At 66.7% G+C, this 21,189-nt stretch overlaps 4 protein-coding genes across 4 annotated transcripts; 2 read left to right on the forward strand and 2 right to left on the reverse strand.

The window, feature by feature from the left end:
- Positions 1–383: 383 nt before the first annotated feature.
- ACAP3 (ArfGAP with coiled-coil, ankyrin repeat and PH domains 3) lies at positions 384–10,845 on the reverse strand. The gene is made up of 24 exons (XM_056128391.1): positions 10,555–10,845; positions 8,441–8,498; positions 7,874–7,993; positions 7,712–7,765; positions 7,068–7,126; positions 6,706–6,889; positions 6,576–6,620; positions 6,416–6,511; positions 6,265–6,339; positions 6,084–6,095; positions 5,528–5,640; positions 5,399–5,450; positions 5,199–5,299; positions 5,012–5,123; positions 4,242–4,450; positions 3,984–4,053; positions 3,809–3,903; positions 3,539–3,741; positions 3,295–3,402; positions 2,603–2,698; positions 2,250–2,482; positions 2,051–2,160; positions 1,870–1,980; positions 384–1,316 (listed from the first exon to the last, which is right to left on the reverse strand). Exons 1-24 carry the CDS (start codon positions 10,599–10,601, stop codon positions 1,169–1,171), a joined length of 2,511 nt encoding a protein of 836 aa, XP_055984366.1. The 5' UTR covers positions 10,602–10,845; the 3' UTR covers positions 384–1,168.
- Positions 10,846–11,421: 576 nt separating this feature from the next.
- On the forward strand, positions 11,422–13,618 carry PUSL1 (pseudouridine synthase like 1). The gene is made up of 8 exons (XM_056128385.1): positions 11,422–11,525; positions 11,646–11,703; positions 11,774–11,961; positions 12,037–12,186; positions 12,255–12,425; positions 12,754–12,808; positions 12,993–13,155; positions 13,434–13,618. The coding sequence occupies exons 1-8, from the start codon at positions 11,464–11,466 to the stop codon at positions 13,478–13,480; spliced, it is 894 nt and encodes a 297-aa protein (XP_055984360.1). The 5' UTR covers positions 11,422–11,463; the 3' UTR covers positions 13,481–13,618.
- A 34-nt stretch (positions 13,619–13,652) lies between these two features.
- On the reverse strand, positions 13,653–18,953 carry INTS11 (integrator complex subunit 11). The gene is made up of 17 exons (XM_056128382.1): positions 18,907–18,953; positions 18,615–18,712; positions 18,433–18,506; positions 17,800–18,028; positions 16,375–16,473; positions 16,268–16,302; positions 16,058–16,196; positions 15,903–15,967; positions 15,565–15,754; positions 15,395–15,478; positions 15,223–15,309; positions 14,981–15,143; positions 14,791–14,898; positions 14,569–14,630; positions 14,351–14,493; positions 13,887–14,016; positions 13,653–13,800 (listed from the first exon to the last, which is right to left on the reverse strand). Exons 1-17 carry the CDS (start codon positions 18,932–18,934, stop codon positions 13,735–13,737), a joined length of 1,800 nt encoding a protein of 599 aa, XP_055984357.1. The 5' UTR covers positions 18,935–18,953; the 3' UTR covers positions 13,653–13,734.
- A 1,097-nt stretch (positions 18,954–20,050) lies between these two features.
- On the forward strand, positions 20,051–20,940 carry CPTP (ceramide-1-phosphate transfer protein). Its single transcript, XM_056128390.1, has 2 exons — positions 20,051–20,242; positions 20,331–20,940. The coding sequence occupies exons 1-2, from the start codon at positions 20,121–20,123 to the stop codon at positions 20,851–20,853; spliced, it is 645 nt and encodes a 214-aa protein (XP_055984365.1). The 5' UTR covers positions 20,051–20,120; the 3' UTR covers positions 20,854–20,940.
- Positions 20,941–21,189: the final 249 nt, after the last annotated feature.

The raw sequence follows: 21,189 nt of genomic DNA on the forward strand, positions 1-21,189 counted from the left end.
TGAGCATATGTCAGTGGCACTTGCATGGCACATGCCACGTCCTGCCTGTGTCTCATGGCATGCATGCCACGTGTTGCGTCTGCGTGCTGCTGGTGCCAACATGCCCATCACGCCTCTGCTTGGTGTGCCCTCATCTGGGACTGAGCCACACCTTGCGGGCACCCGCATGCCTGCGGTGGACCTTGCCCAGGGACCAGCCAGCCCAGCCCAGTCATCTCCAGGGGTTGGTTCCTGATGATGGATGTCCTCAAGACCCTGGCTGTGCCAGGGGGGTTCTGAGGGCCCCCTGGGTCCTGGGGGGCTCCTGGGCCTTGGGGAAGTCCCTTCTGCGCTGCCTGGGGGCACACCCCCCCTCCCTGCACCGTAGAGCCGTGTGAAAGCGCTGAAGCATCCGGCGTGATTTATTGACTCCTCAGACGGGGCGGGGTGGGAGGCGGGGCCCATGCAGGCAGAGGGCTGGGCCGGGCGCAAGCGGGAGGAGCCAGCAGGCAAAGGAGTGGGCAGTGCAGCGCACCTCACCGCCCGTGGCGCGCCGGACCGCCTTTGCATAGTGACCAGCCCACTGAGCTTGGCGGGACCGAGGGCCCGTAGCGAGGAGAGGACCAGCCCCAGCCCCGGGTCCCTGCACAAGGGGGTGCGGAAAGCAGGCCTGGGTGGGCTCCGGGGAGAGTCCATCTGAGGGCAAGGGGGCCAGAGTCGCGGCCCCGGAGGCAGGCAGAGCCAGAGAAGGCGGCTGTCCCCGGCTGTGGGACTCAGGAGGGCAGGAAGGGACAGCTGGGTCCTCGGACGCCTGCGTCCAGTCGGGCTGAGGTCCCGGAGCCGGCCTGGGTGCGGTCACTGAGTGAGGTACGCGGTTGGTTCCTTCCCTGGGTGGTGGTGGACGTCTGCCCAGTGGCCCCCAGGGGTCCTGGGGGTGTTCGGGATGGGCCGGACTAGCAGACCCGTGTTCCGGGGCAGGAAACGTGGGGTCACAAGTGATACAGGCCCTCTGAAGCGGCCCTGGAGCCCTGAGCCCAGGTCAGAGAGGCCAGCCAAGGGCGCGCAGTCCCCGCCCCGGCGGGGGCACCCAGACTCGGAAGCTCGGGCTCCTACTCCTCTCCCTGCCCAGGGCCCGCAGCCACGGGGATGGCGGGGCAGGGGCGCAGCCGCCTGCGCGGCCAGGGCGAGCCTAGCTGTCCTCCAGGTGCAGCCCGATGAACTCCTGAATGCACCTGCGGTACTGGAGCTCCGTGGGGCTGCAGCCGCCCAGGGCGCACGGTTGGCCCGGGGCCGCCTCGGCCTCGCGCATCTCCTCCGCCATGCGGGCCAGACGGAGCCTGCGGGAGGCGCGGGGTGAGAGGTCGCCCCCCCCGCCCCCCGCCCACCGAGCCCTGACCCCACCGCTTCCCGCTACCCCCACCCCCTCCTCGCCAAGGTCCCTGCAGAAAGAGGCCCCGCCCCACCACCAAGCCCCGCCCCTCAGAGGCTCCTCCCCAGAGACCACACTTCCACTAAAGCCCCGCCCCTCCAAGGCCCCACCCACCGCGGCCCCGCCAAAAAGAACCCCCAACCTGCCTAAGCTGCACCCCCATCAAACCCCGCCTAAGAGGTCCCGCCCAAAAGAGGCCCCACCTCGCCTAGGCCACACCCCGCCAAGCCCCGCCCCCGATGAGGCCCCGCCCGCCAAGCCCCGCCCTCACCGAGGTCAGCCCAGTCCCCACTGAGCCCCCACTCCCAATGACCCACTGAGCCCTGCGCTCTTCAAGCTGCCTAATCCTGCCCCACCTTGACTAAGCCCCAGTCGAGGCCCCGCCCTGCAAGCAGGCCCTGTCCCCCCAGCCCACCAGTGACCCCTACAGCCCCGCCCCGCCTGAAAGTGGATCCCCTCACAGCGTGACGATGTCTGCGTTGGCTTCCTGCACGGCGATGCTCAGGGGGTCCTGCTGGCCCTCGTCCACGGCATGCTGGTCGGCGCCCCTCTTGAGGAACAGGCACACCTGGCTGAGGGCAGAGGGGCACGTTGGGTGGGCTGGGAGGTCGTGAGGGAGCCCAGGCGGAGCCCACAACTCACCCTGTGCGTCCCAGCAGTGTGGCATGGTGCAGCGGGGCGCGGCCGCGGCTGTCTCTTTGGTTCACGTCTGCCCCATTTTGCAGGAGGAATTCACACACAATCAAGGAGCCCTGTGGGGCCAGCAGGTCAGAGGAGAGGAAAGAGGGTCCCTCCCGGTGCGGTGCCTGGATGCCTACCCTCCCCACCCAGCTGCACTCACCCCCAGCACAGCCTGCACCAGTGGGGTCTTGCCCTCGTCCTCCGCATCCGCCCAGTTGACCTCAGCCCCGTGTGCCAGTGCTGCAGCCAGTGCGGGGAGGTCTCGGGTGCGTGCGGCCCGGTGTGCAAGCAGGCCTGGGTGCAGTTCACGCACGTCTGCCAGGGCCCAGGCCTCAGCCTCGCCGTCTCCGTCAGCCTCAGCCTCCCCGCTGGACTCTTCCGACTCTGCACCCTCTGTGGGAGGTGCAGGTCAGGGGTGCAGTGGGCAAGGGGGCAGGGCGGGGAAACTACAGGCTGAGGGTGGGCAGTGGGGGAAGGGCAGCGGCACTGAGGCCGACCATAGGCCAGACCCACCCTGCAGAGTGACGCTGTCTACTATTGAGCCTGCGAAGGCCAGGACATCCGCGCTGCCGTCGGAGCTGCCCCCAAGACCACTGTCGCTGCTCAGACCTGGGGGCCAGGCAAAGGGGCCTGAGCATCCCACCGGTCTGGGACTACCCCACCCCCTCCAAGGCCAGCATGTCAGTGCCCTGGGGCACAGGGCAGAGGAAGGGCTGTCTAAAGGCCTGTGGGACAGAGGGCACTGAGCTGGTGTGGCCAGGACATGTATGGCGCAGCCCAGTCCAAGGCCGTAGCCTGAACCCAAGGAGGGCTGAGGTGGCCGTGCCCTGTGGCCACATCCTCTGCCCACCCCTACAGATGGGCCTTTTGCCTACACTGCCCAAGCAGTGTGAGAGAAGCCCTGAGGGGTGGCCCAGGCCTTCCCCAGCCAGAGGGCCACAGTTTCCTCCCAGGCAGACTGTCCCTGGCCACTGCCAGCAGCCGGACAGGGAAGCTCAGAGCTGCCACACCAGCGTAAGGACACACGCCACGGCCACATACACAGGTATGTGTGGTATTCAGGACACACACCAGAGTGCACACACTCCACATCTCACTCATGCTGTCTGCAGAGTCATTGCTTGGCCTGGGAGAGACACCCCTTGAGACCCTTCCCAGCCTTAGCTCTGCTCAGCCCCCAGGGCCTGGGCACAGGCCACACTTACTGCGGGGACCGGCGGCTGCTGCCCCTGCGTCAAAGTAGGAGAAGAGCGAGTCCAGCTCATCTGGGCAGAAGAGGGAATCCCGGCGGAACCTACGCTCCACAGCGGCAGCTGCAGAGCAGGGAAACTGAGGCAGTGCAAGGGAGCCACCCCCATCACACTGGGCACTGGGCAGAGCCCAGAGTGCTGAGGAGGCCCTGCCGTCCAGCCCCACAACCCCTGTCTCAGCAGGGTGCGAGCCTCCCACCTGAGGACAGTGCAGCTACCGCGGGCAGGCCAGGCTCCAGCCGGGCCTTGTGGCGCGCAGCAGGGGCGCGCGGGGAGCAGAGCTGGCGCCCACACGTCTGGGCCCGCCAGCGCCGAGGGGCTTCCCGGGTGGGTGCTGAGGGCAGCTTCTGCAGAAACTTCTTCTCCACGTACTTATCCTTGATCCAGGCCTCCTTGTCCTGCCTGGACCGGGTCCAGTGTGAGGCTGCTGCCACACAGCGTTCCTCCCTCCCCCAGGAGTCCCCCTCACCTGGGGCTGCTGGCTGTGGGCTTCCTGCCACCTGGACCCTCGCACTGGGCCTCGTAGATCCCATTCACGGTGCTGTTGCCTAGCTCACACATGAGCTGGACAGACAAGGCACGCAGTGAGCCCCAGGCCGAGCCCCCCACTGCCCAGAGCCCGCAGCACACGAGCCCCCACACACCTTCAGCAGCTCGGGCTCCCAGGAGTCCAGAGTCAGGGACCGCACCTTGGAACAGTGGACACCCAAGCTCCTGGACAGCAGGGGAAGGGGAGAAGTGAGAGAGGCAGGGGCTGCGGGAGGAGAATCTGGCCGGGGAAGACAGGGGTGTGAGGCGCGTGCAGAGTGGAGAGAGGGTGAATAGGGCAGAGGGAAGGGTGAAGGACGGGGGATGGAGGGGAGAGACAGGCGGGGCAGGGGTGGCAGGCAGGGCCTTCACACCTGTGGATGCCAGAGCACTCAATACAGAGCAGCACGCCCAGATTGATGCTGGCCCAGCGGGGGTCCGGCTGCCCACAGTCCCCACACTGGCTGTTGCCGGCCACGCTCTGCACACGCTGCAGGACGCTCTCGCCCTTGACACTGCGCTCCCGGGCATCTGTGGCAGAGTCGATGCTGCTGGTGGATGGCGACGCAGTGCGGTCCAGCCGCTGGGGACAGTGCAAAGGGCCACTCAGTGCTCAGTTCCCCGCTGTGGCACCTCCCCTCCTTTTCAGGTTCTGGCACAGCCCTCACGAACCCTCGAGCACAAACTTGTGTGCAAACACCATTTACAAAATCACGCAGACATGTGCACACACACATGCACATACACACACCAGCTACCAGCTATGGACATCACCCACCCACACAGGCAGCACGCACCCCCACCCGTGGTGGTGGGTGTCTCCCTGTGTACACACATGTGCACACACACGCACTCACACCAGCTATGTAATCATCCACGCAGGCAGCACACACCCACACCCACGGCGGTGGGCATCTCCCCATGTACACACACGTGTGTGCACACACATATGCACACACACACACACACACACACCAGCTATGGACATCAACCATGCAGGCAGCACGCACCCCTTCCCGTGGTGGTAGGCGTCTCCCCGTGTACACACACACACACATGCACACGCACACACACCAGCTATGGATATCACCCACGCAGGCAGCACGCGCCCCCGCCCGTGGTGGTGGACATCTCCCTCACACACCTCACTGAAGCAGCTGTCCGGGCTCTCCCGGTAGGCAGAGGCAATGCTGGCCTGCACAGCGCGCACCCAGGCATGCCGCAGCTTCTCCGAGTCTGCCTGCAGCATGCAGCTCCTAGGGGTGGGGGAGGTGCTGTCAGGCGCTGCGAGGGCTCCCCCACCGCACCCCGGCCCTGGCACGGCTCCTCACTTGGTGGGTGAGACCACCTCGAAGCAGAAGCGCCGCTCAATGTCCTCGCATGGCTTCACGGAACACAGGCGCAGGTCATCCACCACCACCGTCAGCACGTCCTGCAGACAGGGGTCTGCTCAGCCAAGGCCGCACAGTCCACCCTGGCCTCAGGGATGGTGGGCTGGGCCCCTGGGATTTGGGCGCATGACCCCACGCACCTTGAGCTTCTTCTGGTAAACCAGCTGGCTGTTCTGGATGGAGAACCAGCGGCTGCCGGACAGGAGGGTGGGTGAGGCTGAGTGTCCAGCTGCCCAGCTGAGCCCAACCCCGACCAGGCCGCCCCATACCGGTTCCATGTCTTGAAGGCATTGCTGGCTCTCTTGAAGAGGTAGCCTTCCATGACCACCCCGCTGGGCGCATCCACGTCAAACTCGGCCTTGGGCTCCTCGGAGGAGAAGTCCTGGGGGCGCCGCCTGGCTGTGACACCACTGTCCCTCCCCACGCCCACGGCCAGGCCCAGACCCAGACGGGGTGGGGGTGGTGGGGAGACTGCTCCTGCTGCACCCGACCTGGGCCCAGCCCACCCCCACCCAGGGCAGCGACCCCCCCCTCCGCTGGGTGCAGAGAGCCGAGGTCTGTGAGGAAGGAAATGCCCCCACCCGGGCGTCCATTCACACGCCAGCTGGGCCGGCTGGGCAACCGGACAGAGCCCCATTCACGTATCTTGCTGGGGGAGAGGAGAGGCCACCTGCTCGGGGGCTGGCCACGCGGGGGCCGACGGACAGCTGGTGCGGCTTCCGCCTTGGGAAGTGCAGCCCAGCTCAGCCACCACGCTGGTGCCAGGCACGGCCATAGCAGGTGCTCGTCCTGTGGGACCTCCACCCAGGACATCTGTCTACTCACCTGCAGCAGTGTCTGGGTGGGAGAGAAGGAGGGAGCCAGTGAGTGCCAGCACCACCGCTGGGTGCCTGGGCCTGGGCAGGGACAGCCCCAGGACAGCCCCAGGGTGGAGGAGCACACTGGGTGGGTGTCCTGCTATGGCAGCAGGAGCTGTCCTCTCCCTCTAGGGCTGCCCCGGGCGTACCCGCTGCTGGATGGCCGCGTGCTTGTGTTCCATGTCTCGCTTCTCCACCGCTGCATCGATCACCAGCTGGTCCAGCTGAGAGAAGGGGGGTCAGCGGGGCACAGAGCCCCCTGCCCACCCGCCCGCCTGCCCGCCCCAGACCACACCTCACCTCCGCCGCCAGCTTCTTCATGTAGGGCTCCAGCTGGTGCAGCAGAGCATAGCCCTGCTGGAAGAAGCCGCTCTGCGCGTGCATGAAGGACAGCATCTGCGGGGAAGGCATGCTCAGGGTGGCCCGCGGCACCGCACAGCCCCGGGCCACGGCCACTCACCGAGTCCAAGATCTCAAACTTCTTCTTGGCCTGCAGGACGTTGATCTTCAGGAGGAGAGAGTGCCCAGATTAGCCCCTGCCTCCACCTGGCTCCGTACACCCCACCCTGTTCCAGCCGCTCCGGGCTGACCTGAAGCACATAGTCCAGGGCTAGGTGACGGAAACACTTGCGGGTGAGGGTCAGTGCTCCTGTGGCTTCCTCCACCTCGTGTGGCCGGTGCCGTGGGGCCTGTGCGTTGCGCACCAGGGCCAGCTCCATGTCCTCACGCACGCGGTCAAACTGCTTCTTAGTCTCCTTGAACTTGCGGACATCCCTGGGGCCAGTGGCGCAGGGTGTACAGGACGTGAGCTCCCCCTACCCTCTGTCCCGCCCCTCTGCCTGAATTGCCCTGCCCGCTGCCCGGCTCACGGTCCCCCAGCACAGGCAGGCACTGATCCGGGAGCTTGTGCGGTCCCCGCCCAGCCTGGACCCTGGCAGGCCCCAGGACTTACTCCTTCACAAAGCTCTGCAGCGGCTGTTGCACGGATCTCTGGGCCTGGTCAAACAGGATCTGGGGACGGCGGGTGCAGATGCACATTGGGGTCCATTCCCACAGAGCCCGCGGCCAGGCCCTTCTATGTCCCTAGCACAGAGCCACAAGAAGCCCAGCCCTGTGTCCGGGGCCAGCCTCAGGCCAGAAGGGCCTCCGAGGACCTGGGGGTGAGGGGCGCCCCAGTTCTGGGCTGTGACCACCTGGCCCCCACAAGCTGTCCCTGATGGCCCCTCATCCCCCACCCAGCACAACAGGGCAGGTGCTCACTGGGCACCCAGGAACAGCCTGGCACAGCTCTGGCATTGGGCCGGGTGGCATGGGGGGTAGGATGGCCCAGACCGGGCACCACGCAGGGAAGGAAGGGGCGCGCCTGCCAGAGCAGACAGACAGGAAAACGGTCCAGCGAGCGGATTTATTTCGGAGCTTCCCTGGGGGGAGGGGTGCTGGCAGGTGCCAGGCCCTGGTCTGCCCCCCAGCCTCCTGTGTATGACCATTCACAGCTGCAAGATGACACTGCCCCTGCCTCTGTCCCCGCCCAGGCCCCTGTGCACCCCCACCTCAATGGGGTTGGGCCGCAGACCCCACTCGCAGCACAGGGCTCACCATGTGGTAGTTGACCATCTCCTGCAGGCTGTCCCCAAACCTCTGCAGACACTCCTGCGGGGACAGGAGTCCAGCTCAGAGTTGCCAAGTTACCCTACATTCTCACCACACCCCCCATCAGCGAGGTGTCCCAGACAGAGGGCGGAGGCCAGCTGCCCTCACCGAGATGACAGTGTCCCCCTGACACTGCTGGGACAGGTCCCGGACGCCGCTGACAAAGAGCCTGTTGGTCGTGACATAGGCTTTGCCCGCCTCGATCATGCCGCTGCATAGCTTGGCCAGCTGCAGACAGGGCACAGAGGGCATGGGGAGAGATGGGGGAGCACAGGGTGTGTGGGGAGCACAGGGGAAATGGGGAGCACAGGGTGTATGGGGGAGCACGGGGAGCACAGCAGGGCACAGGGGAGCACGGGGAAGCACGGGGAGCACAGGGAGCACAGCGGGACACAGCGGAGCATGGGGAGCACAGGGAGTAGGCTCCCATGGGGCAGCTCTTTGCTGAGACCCAACGCACACGGTCAGGCCCCCATCCTTGGGTCCACAGTACTGGAGGCCGCAGTCCCCCGGTGATGGGCACTGTGAGGATGGCAGGGGCAGCGTGGGCCAGTTTTCTCCCTACCCTGAGCCCAGCAGCAGCCTGAGTGACTGAGGGGCTATGTGTGGATTAGGGGCTGTATGTGGGCAGGGAGGCAGAGGGCCCTGCATGCTCATGCACCCCACGAAGCCCACCTTGTCCAGCTTGGCCTCAATCTCGACCACATCTGTCTCCACCTCGTCGATCGTGGCTCTGCAACAAGGCCACGTGTGAGTTCACTTCTCCAGGGGGCCTACTGCCTGTACCCCTGAGACCTACGGTCATTGCTCTTGCCGGCCCAGCCCAGGGGGCAGGGCAGGGGGTTCAGGACACTCAGCCTCATAAGCACCCTTGGGGTCTGTCAGCTGGTCTGAGCCGCCTGGAGGTGCTGACCCTCTGCACCTCCCTGCACAGATGGACCCAGGGGTCCCGAACCCCCAACTCAGCTGCTTTCTCTGACTATGGCAGTGCAGGGAGAATACAGATCGGGGTACCCCGACTCTCTCAAACTCAAAACAGCAAACGGTCGCCCTGCCGCGCTTGGGGAGGAGAGAGTTAAGGTGAAACCTCAGCAGCAGGGCCAGAGCAGGCTTCGAGGCAGATGGACCGAAACCACTCGTGACACACATGACACAGGAGGTGTGTGGCCAGGGTCCTGGCGCCCCTCTGCTCACTGGGCACGGAGCTGGGGACAATGGTCTAGGAGGCTGGCCTCACAGAGGCAGGTTCTGGAGCCTCCTCAGTGAGGAGGTTCTGGGCTGCCCCACCTTCCAGGGCGGCCTCTGGTTCCGGAGCTGGGAGGGGTGTGGCTGGCACCTGGATTCTCCTCGGGACCAGGAACCCAGAGATGGCAGAGACACACCCCCACAGCAAGGCTGCCAGCTGGGTGGGCCAGGCACAGGGTCTTTAGAGCTGCTGGGCCAGGCACGGGGTCTGCAGAGCAGGTGGGCCAGGACCCCAGCTCCCAGCAGGGGAGGCTAGGAGGTGGCGGGCCAGGCTGGCTCTCCCACCCAAGCTGTGACTCAGCGCCTGAAGCCCCACCCAGGGGAGGGGGCAGAAAGAACCAGGCCAGCAGAGCGGGTCCCCCCTGGCCTGTCTGGAAGTGACTAGACCCTTAGTCAAAGCTCCTCCTGGGGTCCCCAGCCTAGGCAGGGTCTTGCTTCCCAGGCCTGGGACAACTAGAGCACAGGTCACATGCCCAGTAGGACCCAGGGTCCAGCAGGAGGGAGGTTCTGGGCTCCCAGACCTCGTGAAATTTCAGCGGGGTACGAAGGTCCCTCCTGCCCCACATGCAGTGGTCAATGTTCTGGCAGGAAACCCAAGTGGAAGGTGAGAAGGTGCCCTGGGCAAGGGTGAGCCCTCCCAAAGGAGCTGGGGTGGGAGGCAATGGCCTGAAGTCCAGGCCCTGCATGTCTGCGGCCGGACAGCGGGCAGTGGGGACCCGGAACTGGGGGCCTGACAGACTCACACCCCTATGCATAAGCCCTGGGGAGAAGGGGACCAGCCACCTCCCAGGGGCACGGTGGAGACTGCATCCTGCCCAGCACCAAAGCGGATGGTGTCCAGAGCAGATGGACCCTGCCCTGTGCCCAAATACGGAGCTGGGGACACGACCTCGGGGCGGTCCTGTCACCGGCGCCCCACGCGCTGGCAGGTGGCGCAGCTCCGGACAGGCGGTCCGGGTCTGAAGACACGTCGGTTCCCCCGGGAGGGGAGGACGGAAGCAGGCCCGGGCGGCGCGCCAGGCCAGCTCCAGCCCGCGCGCCGGCCTGGCCCCCACCCGTCCGGGGTCAGCGCTGCCAAACGGGGCCCGGGCCCGGAGGGGGTTCTGGCGGCCTGTCCCCAGCCCCACGCCGGACGCCGGACCGAGCCGGGCGGTTCCGGAGACGGACGCCCGCCCGCGGCCCCGGCCGGCCCGGGTCAGGGCTGGCGGCGGGGCCGCAGCTCCGCGCAGGTGGTCGGCAGGGAGGTGGCCCCGGCGGGTGGACACTCGCCGGCCGCCGGACAAAGCTGCGCGGCACCGCCCCGCCCCACGCGCGCCCCCTCCGCGCGCGGTGACCCTCCCGGGCGCGGCTTTTGTTCCGGCCCCGCGGCCCCGGCGCGGCGGATTTGGCGCGGCGGGGCCCGGCCCCGCCGGTCGCCGGCGTGGACGTCGCGGCCCCGACCACCCTCCGGCCGGGCACAAAGGGCCCCGACGCCCGCTCCACCCGGCCCCCGCGCCCCGAGGGGCGGCGCCGCGCCGAGCACAAAGGCGCCGCGCCGGGAGCACCTGAAGCGCGGCGAGTCCTTGATGCACTCCTCGAACTCCACCGTCATGGCTGCGGCGCGCGGTCACTGGCACGAGGACCGCGGCGCCCCGAGCGGCATCCCCGGGCCGGCCGCCGTCCCGCCCGCCGCCGCCGCCCGGAACGAGGCCGCCCCGCCCGCGCGCTGTCACCGCCGGGGAGCGTCGTGCAAGTGCGCCGCGCGCTGTCACGGCCGGGGAGCGTCGCGCAAGTGCGCCGCACGCTGTCACGGCAGGGGAGCGTCACGCAACTCGCGGCCCCGCCCCGGCAGGGAAGCTAGTCCGGCCCAGCCGCTGCCTGCAGGAAGTCTCCGGTCCGAGGCGCGGCGGACAAACACAGGAACGGACGGGCGTCGGCTGCCTGAAGACTGACAGCGAGTCCGCAGACCTGCACTTTGCACCCGCTCCCTAGGCCTAGCCTCGCCCGGGCCGGCAGCTGGCGCGGGTGCGGCGGGGGCGTGGCAGGGGCGTGACTGTACCGGGAGTGGCCGGATAGGGGCGTGGCCGTAAGGGGGCGTGGTCGGCGCGGCGGGGCCGGATGGGGGCGTGAACGGCGCGGCTGGGGCGTGGCCTGCGCGGCGGGCGGGGCCTGTGGGGGCGTGACCGGCGGGGAGGGCCGAGACGGGGCCGGGGCGGGACGAGGTGGGGGCGGGGCCTTCGCGGCGGGGCGGGGCCTTTGAGGCCCCGCGGACTTGGTGGGGCGGGGCCTTCGCGGCGCGGCGAGGTCGGTGGGGCGGGGCCGGTGCGGCGGGGCGGGGCCTTTGTGGAGCCTCGGGATCGGTGGGGCGGGGCCGGCGCGGCGGGGCGGGGCCTTTGCGGCGCGGTGCGGCGCGGCGGGACGGGAGCCGGCGCGCTGACGCTCGTGCAGCCGCCTGGCTGCTTGGTCGCCGCGTCATGGGGGCGGCGGTGCGGGCGCGCTACCTCGTGTTCTTCCAATACGCGGGCACCGACTTCAAGTAGGTCCCGCGGCGCGCGGTGAAGGGGGGTGGGCGTGGGCCGGCTCGGGCCGGGCGGCCGCGTTGGGCCGCGCGGGAGCCGGCCCTGACGCACTGACCGTCCGCCGCGTCTGCCCGCAGCGGGGTCGCCGCGGTCCGGGGCGCCCAGCGCGCCGCCGGAGTCCAGAACTACCTGGAGGTGAGCAGCCGTCCCGCGGGAGGAGGGCGGCCCGGGCCGGCGGCGGCACCGGCCACCTGGGTTTCCGCAGGAGGCCGCCGAGCGGCTGAACTCGGTCGTGCCGGTCAAGTTCACCATCTCCAGCCGCACGGATGCCGGTGTCCACGCCCTGAGCAACGCGGCGCACCTGGATGTCCAGCGCCGCGCGGGCCGGCCGCCTTTCACCCCCGAGGTGCTCACGCAGGCCCTCAACACCCACCTGCGGCACCCAGCCATCCGGTGAGCGCCCCGCCACGTGGACCCGCTCCCTGGTGCTGGGCGCGGGCAGCCCTCAGCACTGGGCTCGCTCCGCAGGGTGCTGCAGGCCTTCCGCGTGCCTGGCGACTTCCACGCGCGCTACGCGGCCACGTCCAGGACCTACCTGTACCGCCTGGTCACGGGCTGCCGCCAGTGGAGCCAGTTGCCCGTGTTTGAGAGGAACCGGTGCTGGGCGCTTCGGGCAGAGTAAGTGGGTGCAGGTGGGAGTGGCCCACCTGGACACTGCCCACTGCTGACCACTCGTGCCTCTGCAGCAGCCTGGACCTGGCGGCCATGCAGGAGGCTGCGCAACACCTAGTGGGGACCCACGACTTCAGCGCCTTCCAGTCGGCCGGCAGCCCTTCCCCCAGCGCAGTCCGCACCCTGCGCCTGGCCTGCGTGTCCCCCACCCCTGCTAGTCCCTTCCTTCTGCCCCAGGAGAGCAGGTGAGGAGGGCCCAGAGCTCGGGCACTCTCCCGTGGGTGGGAGAGGGGCAGGAGCTCCTGCCCTGCACTCACGCTCAATGGGTGGGTTTTGGCCCCTACTGAAAGGGTTTCTGGGAGACCAGGCTAAGCTGGTCCAGGGTCCCCTCCCCACCTCTCATGCACCTTGTGGACTGAGTATCCGCTGGTGCCTCTGTTGTGGCCACACTGCCAACCTGTGAGCCCCGCCTGGCCCAGCTTTGTGCCCTCTACTCCTCTCCTCTCCAGTGCTGGGAGATGCAGAGGGTAATCCCCCAGCTCTGCCATTCACCCACCCAACCTGTGTCCCCAGGAGGCTGCAGTTCTGGAGTGTGGAGTTTGAGAGCCAGTCCTTCCTGTACAGACAGGTGGGCACCCTGGGGTCAGGGGACGGACGGGGGTATCTATCATGCTGAGACTTAACCCTTCCTGTAGACAGGTGGGCACCTTGGGGACAGGTGGGGGTGTCATGCTGAGATCTAGCCCTTCCTGTAGAAGATGGGCACCCTAGGGACAGGGTGGACGCAGAGGCACTCTTGGCCTTGGGAACAGGTGCGGAGGATGACCGCTGTGCTGGTGGCCGTGGGGCTGGGGGCTCTGACACCAGCACAGGTGAAGGCCATACTGGAGAGCCGGGACCCCCTAGGCAAGCAGCAGGCACGTGTTGCTCCAGCCCATGGCCTGTTCCTCAAGTCAGTGCTCTACAGGGACATTGGTAAGGAGTCTTTATTAAATTTCTTTTTTGGGCAACACCCAGCAGTGTTCAGAGGTTACTCCTGGTGAAGCTCCGGGGGGTTGTGTGGGATGACACCTGGGTCAGCTGCATGAAAAGCAAACACCCTCCCCACTGCACTGTCATTCGGCTCCAGTAGCATTATGGGCCCCCTGCCTGGGTCTAGTCGGAGCATGGCCAGCAGCAGCCTGCCCGTGCCTGTTGTGACTGCCAGCACCCACTAGGCTAGCAGGCCCGTCTCCAAGCCTATCTGTCCATAGGTGCAGTCTCAGGATACCCAGGGATCCTGGGGTCATCTGCCATGTGAGGGGCCGCACACAGCAGCCAGCCACTGACAGCCACACAGCCTGGGCCACGCTCGGCCTCCCTCTGCCCAGTCCTGAGCACTGGGGGTAACTGGGTGGGCCAGCGTGGAAACGGTGCAAAGAACTACAAGCCGCCTTTGGTTCTGTTTTTCCTAGGGGTGGGGAAGATTTACTTTGGAACAAAAATAAAGGTGTTAAGAGCCAGCCCTGAGTCTGTTTCTTCGCCCGACACAGGTGTGGGCGTGCAGAGCGTGCCTCAGCCGGGGCCCTGGGGCAGGCCCTTCTTGAGCAGCGAAGTGAGGTAGCTCCCCAGCTCTTCATCCTGCAGCCAGAGGCGAGAAGGGGTGCTGTCATCGCTGGCAGGCTGCCCTGCCCAGGCAGCCCGGGGACCCACTACCCAGACCCTACCTGGTACGTCCAAGACACCAGCAGGACCTTGGTGCCCGGGTCCTCCGAGTGTGCTGCGGCCTGCACAAGGATGGACTCCACTGTCACAGAACCGTCAGGCAGGTGCTGCACACAGCGGTCCCTGAGGGTGCTGGGAGATGCAGGAGTCTGAGGCGCAGGCCCAGGTGCATGCATACACACACAAACACACACACACACAGCTGCAGGCACACACACCCAGACACACCGGCAGCTGGTCCCTGAGGGTGCTGGGAGAGGCAGGAGTCTGAGGCGTGGGCCTGGGCGCACGTGTGTATACACACACACACACACACACACACACACACACAGCTGCAGGCACACACACACAGATAGGCAGCTGCAAGCACACACACACACAGACACACACCTGGGCAGGCAGCTGCAGGCGTGCACGGATGTGTGCACACACAGGCCAGCCACTGCAGACACGTGTGCCCACCCACCTCTTTAGGTAGCTGTAGACCCTGGCAGCTGTCTCCTGCTCCTTGCGGGAATCGTGCAGGTACACGCGGCAGGTGAAGCGCAGCTGGTGCTCCGCCAGGCCCAGCTCCTTGAGGGCCTGTTCTGAGGACACGAGCCGGAAGTTCTGTGGGGAAGAGGCAGGTCAGGGGAGCTCAGGCCATGTCCCGCCCCACCCTGCGCCCCGTCCTGCCGCACTCACACTGTCCTTCATGATGAGGGTGCCGTGCAAGAGGCGGGGCTTTTTGGCATCCGGGAGCAGCCCTGGGGTGAACAGGGGAGGGGCAGTTGTCTTTTTTGGGGGGAGGCAGCCACGTGGGGTGCCAGGGATTGAGTTAGGTTGTCTGCGTGCAAGGCAGGCACCCTCCCTGCTGTTCCCTCTCCAGCTGGGGCTGCTGGCCCAGGCCCCCCGCGCCCCACCTACCCTGCGCCATCTCCCGCTTCAGCAGCCCGAGTGAGACGCCCACGGGGATGCTGGGGCTGGTGGGCAGTGTCACCGTCTCTCCATTGGCTGGCATGTAGCAGTTGACGCCTGGGTGGAGTGCAGAGTCTGTGAGTGCCGCCCCTGCCCCCCGCCCAGAGGGAAAGCCCACCCCAGCAGGCGCCCTGCCTACGGAATTCCTGCTCGATCTTCTGCTTCAGAAACTCCATCTTCTTGGCCTCTCCGTGCACCAGCAGCACGCTCTCGGGCTCGGCCTGGCCCACTAGCTGCATGATACCCTTGGCATCGGCATGGGCGCTGAAGGACATGTATTCCACCTGCATCTTCACCTCCAGCTGCGGGAACAAGCTCAGTGTCACCCAGCCACGCCCCGCTTCACTGGGCCCCGAGCTGCTGGGATGGTGGGCCTCCTACCTGCCGGCCCTCCATGTCCAGCTTGCGTGTGCCACTGAGGATCTTGTGGCCCACGGTGCCCTGCACGCAGTAGCCGGGCATGATGACCTGTGGGCACATGAGGCTAAGGCTGCCTGGCTGGGGCCCCTGCCAGCCTGCCTAGCCCCGTTTCCTCCTGCCCCCGCCCCCTCACCATGTTCTTTTCGTTCCCTGCCCACTTGCGGAAGATCTGGAGGGACTGGCCCGCATGCAGCATCCCTGGGGTGGCAAACACGACCTGCGGGGGGGTGGGTGGGGTGTAGGTCAGGTTGCCTGCCGCTGAGCCCCCACCCCCTGCCTGTCCCCGCGGGCAGGGTCCCCCACCATGGGTCCCGGGTTGTCGGCGAACGCCCGGTCAAAGGCCTTGATGTGCTTGAACTCAAACATGTTCCTCTGCACAAAGGTCTTGCGGATCTTCTGGTTGGTCCAGGTGATGAAGAGCTTGTAGTAGTGGTTGGCCTTCTCGGTGAGGCCCGTGGAGAAGTAGATGGGGGCCCGCAGGTTCATGCGCTCCCTGTGGGCACAGGGGGTCCTAGAGTCCGCAGCCAGAGTGGGTCACCATCTCCACCTGCAGTGTCCGTGGCTTGGTGGGACGGGGCCACTGCACCCTCCCGGCAGAGCAGCCCTCCCAACCCCCCAATCCCCCACCCCAGGTCACGCACCAGAATGTCTCCAGAAGGATGCAGAGCTCCTGGGCCCGGCCCAGCGCGAACACAGGGATCAGCACCTGCAGGGCGGCCAGGCAGGCTAGCGGCACAGCCCACCCCCAGGCAGTCCCGGGCTGGAGCCTGGACCAGCCTCACCCAGACGCCCTCACCTTGCCGCCTCGCTCCACGGTCTCGTGCACCTTCTTCAGGAAGTCGCGCTCCCGGCAGCGCTTCGAATCACGAATGGTAGTGGCGTAGGTGGACTCTGTGATGAGCAGGTTGGGACGGCATTTGTCGATCCAGGCAGCTCTAGGACACAGAGGGGTGTGGTCCCAGGAGCAAGGTGGCCCCCAGCCCCGCCCCTGGGCAGGACCCCTTACCCCAGATGCCGGTCTGGAGTCATGTTGTAGTCACCCTGCAAAGAAGGCAAAGGTGCTTCCTCTGTGCCTGCGCACAGCCCCCCTCCCGCCCCAGGCTCCCTGCTGACCGTGTAGACCACCGACTCCGAGCCCACTTTGATCTGGAACATGGCAGCTCCCAGCACGTGGCCCGCATAGTAGGCCTTGATCTCCAGCTCCTCGTCCACCTGCAGGGAGGGCCGTGCTCAGGGGAGGGAGGCAGAAACTCTGCGCAAGCAGCTGAGTTGTTACGCTTGTTTGCTCAGGCATGAAATTCAGTCCTTGGTCAGAAACAACTAGAATAAGGGGCTGGAGAGACAAGAAAGGGCATTTTCCTGCACACAGCCAGCCCTGGTCCCATCCACGGCACCCATATAGCCCCCTGAGCCCCATCAAGAGTGATTCCTGAGCAGAAAGCCAGGAGTGGCAGGGTGGTGACCTCTGACACTGCCAGGTGTGGCCCAAAAGCCAAACAAAACCAGGGAGTGCTCCTCTGAGCCAACACAGGCCCTGGATTCCGCTGGTCTTGGACTCAGAAAGTTGATGCCTAAGGTCCTGAGAGAGAATCTGGGGCTCAGGCCCACCTCTGATATCTCTCATGTGCCAAGTCTGGCCACAGCCCCAACAGCACAATCAAATGCAAGGCACCCCTTCCCGCTCACACTGCAACAGCAGAGAGGGAAAGTAATAATTAAGAGGTTAAGAGTCAGAACCACAAGGGCCGGAGCCACAGAAGAGCAGGTAGTGAGTTCGCCTTGCGCACAGATGTCATAGTGTCATAGTTCAATCCCCAGCACCTCACAGGGTCCCCCATGCCGGGCCATCCCCCCACTGCCAACAAAGAAACTCAGTGCGTGCAGTCAGACAGATGGCTCCAAGTGCTGCTGGGAACCTGGGTTCAGTACCAGCCCCTGTGTCGTCACGGGGTGTGGTCACCCAGAAACCCAACACCCCCAACACTTCACAACACATTCTGATACTGCCAGGGAGAACCAGAGGATGATGTGCAGTTAAGAGGAGGATGGCCAGGAGGGGTGGGAGCCCTGAGCCAAGAGGCCGCCCACTGGACAGCACCCCAGAGCACAGCGCTAGCACAATGCCAACCTGCTAGAGAGCCACAGAGCAGACAGAGGAGCTTGCAGGGGGACTTACCTGGGTGACACCCCAGCACCGGGCACGCTGACAGATGCTGGCCAGATACTGTTTCCCCGAGACACCCAGCCACAGGCACACAGGGAAGCACAATGCGGACACACAACACACGAGTACACACACACGTGTACTCACACCACACATGAACCAAGAGTTGGCCGGAAAGACAAGGTGACCATAGCTGAGCAGTAGGCCAGGCCCACGATACAGGGCCACTCCCTCCTCCTGGGGCCAGGTGCACCTGCGGCCTCCCCACCCTGCAGCCATGGGCCACTGCCTGCATCCAGGCCTCACTCCTGAGTGGCAGGCTCTCCCGCCTCCCCGTGTCCAACTCTGGCCCAGGGGCACTGGTGCTGCCTGACCTGGACGGTCTGGTGCAGGTGGACGGCCACCACCTTCTTCATGCAGTCCTTGATCATCTGCGAGGTGAAGAAGTTGGCCTCACCCTTCTTGTCCACGGCGATCTTGCGGTAGTCCTCCAGCAGGATGGGGCAGATGGCCTGGGTGGGGTGTGTCATGTAGATGGGCCCGTCGTAGCCCACCATCTCGCTGAAGTAGGGCAGCGCCCCACAGTGGTCCAGGTGGAAGTGGCTGGGGGTACAGTGCAGGTCAGCCTGGGCCAACCTAACCCCCAGCCCTGGGCCCCATGCTGCAGCCTCTGCGGATGTCATCCTGGTACTAGTCCAAGCACCCAGCAAGGAGAAGACACTGGGGACAGCAGCAAGTGGGAGGGCCCATGGGTAGGGGGAGAGACAGCAAGACAGAGGCCCCAGGGGCCAGCCATCAGCCCAGAAAATTCTGTGGATTGTTGGGGAGCAGCCAAGTGGCAGAGAAGGAAGGGAGTAAGAACACACAGGTAAGAACCACAAGTGTGTGTGGGGGGGGCAAGAGACCTGAGACCCCACAGGGGGTGTGAAAGACTGAGCGATGGGGCTGAGAAAGGTTCCTGGGCGGCAGCTTTCGAGGTGGGCAGAGGAGGGGTTGTGGGCACCCACCTGATGATCACGCAGTCCAAGAAATCGGTGAGGCGGCCGTTGCGGGTGATGTAGGAAAAGTCGGGGAAGCGGCGCTGGGGAAGCAGAGAGAAGGGACTCCAGAGCCAGTCGTGGGGTGCGGGGGCGCTCCCAGCCCGACCACCACTGTCCCAGCCCGCAGGCCGCCGCACGTGGGGACTCACGTCATCGTTGTAGCCCATGTGCATCCCGCAGTCCAGCATGACGTTCTTGCCCGCGATGGACACCAGAATGCAACTGCGGCCCACATCCTGGCCGGCCCCTGCGGAGCGGTGGTGAGGGCCAAGTCCCAGGCCGCGCCCCCACCCCAGCCCCACTCAGCCAGCGGTCCCCCTGATCTCGGGCACCCCGCCGCCCCCCGCCCCACTCACCCAGGGGCGTGCCCCTGATCTCGGGCATCCCGCTTACGCCCACCACCCCCCGCCTGGCGCCCCCCGTGCCCCCCGCCCCACTCACCCAACGGCGTCACCCTGATCTCGGGCATCCCGCCTGCACCCGCCGCCCGCCACTCCGCGCAGGCGCAGCCCCGCGCTTCCGGCTTCCGGCGCGCACGCTGCGGGCCGCACCCTGATTGGTCGGCCGGCAGCCAATCGCGGGCGGCGGCGGCAGGCGGAGGTGGGGCGCGGCAGCGGCGGGGGCGGCGGCGGCGGGGGCGGCGGCGGCGGCGGCGGCGGCGGCGGCGGCGGCGGCGGCGGGGCGGGAGCGGTCCGCAGGTGAGCGGAGAGCGCGCAGGTGAGGGACCCCGCCGGGCGGGGCTCGGCCGGAGCCTGGGGCGGGCGCGGGGCGCGGCGCCTAGAGATCCCACCCGAGTCCCCTCCGCATCCTCGGTCCTCGGCCGCGGGTCCGAGCGGGGCTTGCGGGTCCGAGCAGGTTCTCGGCGGCGGAGCTTGCAGGGACTCCGGGATGAGTGGGGGCCGGGACCCTCTGCGCGGCCCCGCCGCCTCCGGCCCTCCGCGGGGCCCGGGCAGCCGCCCCCCGCGCCTGACCTTAGGAAGGGCGTGGGCTCCCGGGCGGCCTGGCCGCCGCGGCGTCGGTCCCAGCTGGCAGCTGGCCGGCCCGACCGCACACCCACTGCCCTTCCTCTGTTCCGGGCTTTGAAGGACTCCTGGCAGCTGCTGGCGCGCTGGCTCGCGTCCTGGGAAGGTAGACCAAGTCCACAGGAAATTTGGTGGCCAGGAAGGTGGCCCTGGGGACTCGGGCCGCCCGCTTGGGGCAGGGAGGGGAGTGTGGAAGGCCAAGGAAGGCCACTTTTTGGGCCTCAGCACCACCACCCCACCCATCTCAGACTTGGGCTCTGCCCGTGCCAGGCATGCAACAAGACAGGGTGGCCACCCAGCTTCCTGAGGAAGAACCAGGTCAGTCCACCGTACGGATGCGGCAATCTCCAGGGTCACTAGAAGCTGTGCTCCTGGCCTCCCTTCCTCACAGGGACCCTCGGACCCCTGAGGCAGAGGCTACAGGCGCGGAATCAAGGCCCCAGGAGCCCTGCCAGCCACGGTCCTGGGTCTAAGGCAGGCAGGTGCTGGGCGCTCCCTTGGCCATCTCGGGGATGCCCTGAAGCAGCAGCGAGGGCACAGGAGGCATGGGAAGAGGGCAGCCGCCAGCGTGGGCCGTGTTGGGACTTGCCCAGCAGGCTGCTGAGTGCCGGCCCTTTGTCAACCGTGTGCAGGATGGACAGCTCCAAGGAGGACTTCAATCTGCAGCTCGCCCTGCACAGCTTCAAACAATGTCTCAACGAGAAGGAGGAGGTGCTGCTGGACCCCTACCTGGACGGCTGGCAGGGTCTGGTCAGGTGGGTGGGCCTTTCTAGGGCCGTGTGGGCTGAGGGGAGGGGCAGGGCTGGGCAGCCCAGGCTGAGCAGGGCCCCATCTCCCACGCAGGTTTCTGAACAGCATGGGTGCCGTCTTTGCTTTCATCTCCAAGGACCTGGTGGCAAAGCTGCAGATCATGGGGCAGCTGCGGGCCGGCTCTCAGCGTGACCAGTACTGCAGCCTGCAGTCCATGGTGGCCTATGAGCTGGGCCACCAGCTGGTGGACCTGAAGCGTGCCTCCCGCCACCCCAGCTCGGGCTGCCGCACGGTGCTGCGGCTGCACCGCGCCCTCAAATGGCTCCACCTCTTCCTGGAGAAGCTCCGTACCAGCCCCCAGGATGCCAGCACTGCCGCGCTCTGCACCGACTCCTACAACGCCACACTGGCCGCCTACCACTCGTGGGTCGTCCGCCGGGCCGCCACCCTCGCCTTCTGCGTACTGCCCACCCGCACGGCCTTCCTGGAGGCCATGAATGTGGGCCCCCCCGAGCAGGCCGTGGAGATGCTGGGGGAGGCGCTGCCCACCATTGAGCGTGTGTACCACGTCTCCCAGAAACTGTACGAAGACCACGCACTGTTGGACCTGCCCTAGGCCGGCGGCAGTGCCCATACAGTCACCCAGCAGGCATCCCTGAGAACTGGGCCCAGGGGTGCTGCCTCCGCCACCCGGCTGTTGTGAGGAGCAGCAGAGAGGACAGGTGCTGGCCACTGTCCCGGCCTGTCTGCTCCACAGCAGCACTGCCACAGGCCAGCCTCGACAGGGTGTGATGTGGGGGATGTCACTGTTCCTCAGAAGCTGCCAGTGGCCCCCATTATAAACAAGCATAGACTCGGAGCCCACAGACCTCATTGCTGCGTGCCCCTCTCATCCTTCACCAAGGTGCCCGCCTGACTGGCCCCTCCATCCCCGACTGGCTGGCCGCCATCC

The sequence above is a fragment of the Sorex fumeus genome, unplaced genomic scaffold, assembly GCF_029834395.1.
Source record: "Sorex fumeus unplaced genomic scaffold, SorFum_2.1 ptg000064l, whole genome shotgun sequence".
NCBI classification, from domain to species: Eukaryota; Metazoa; Chordata; class Mammalia; order Eulipotyphla; family Soricidae; genus Sorex; species Sorex fumeus.

Bases quoted from the DNA above. Each gene is read 5' to 3' on its own strand.
- ACAP3 (XM_056128391.1), bottom strand. From the start codon at position 10,601: ATGACGGTGGAGTTCGAGGAGTGCATCAAGGACTCGCCGCGCTTCAG. The intron at 7,766-7,873 runs GTGAGGGCAGCT...CTGTCCCCGCAG, and splicing joins AGGGGGACACTGTCATCTCG to GAGTGTCTGCAGAGGTTTGG. The intron at 3,403-3,538 runs GTGGGAGGCTCG...CCTGCTCTGCAG, and splicing joins GGTAGCTGCACTGTCCTCAG to CTGCCGCTGTGGAGCGTAGG.
- PUSL1 (XM_056128385.1), top strand. From the start codon at position 11,464: ATGGGGGCGGCGGTGCGGGCGCGCTACCTCGTGTTCTTCCAATACGCG. The intron at 11,962-12,036 runs GTGAGCGCCCCG...CTCGCTCCGCAG, and splicing joins CTGCGGCACCCAGCCATCCG to GGTGCTGCAGGCCTTCCGCG. The intron at 12,426-12,753 runs GTGAGGAGGGCC...CTGTGTCCCCAG, and splicing joins CTTCTGCCCCAGGAGAGCAG to GAGGCTGCAGTTCTGGAGTG.
- INTS11 (XM_056128382.1), bottom strand. From the start codon at position 18,934: ATGCCCGAGATCAGGGTGACGCCGTTGG. The intron at 16,197-16,267 runs GTAAGGGGTCCT...TCTGTGTCCTAG, and splicing joins ACTCCAGACCGGCATCTGGG to AGCTGCCTGGATCGACAAAT. The intron at 15,479-15,564 runs GTGGGGGACCCT...ACCCCCCCGCAG, and splicing joins CCGACAACCCGGGACCCATG to GTCGTGTTTGCCACCCCAGG.
- CPTP (XM_056128390.1), top strand. From the start codon at position 20,121: ATGGACAGCTCCAAGGAGGACTTCAATCTGCAGCTCGCCCTGCACAGC. The intron at 20,243-20,330 runs GTGGGTGGGCCT...TCTCCCACGCAG, and splicing joins GGCTGGCAGGGTCTGGTCAG to GTTTCTGAACAGCATGGGTG.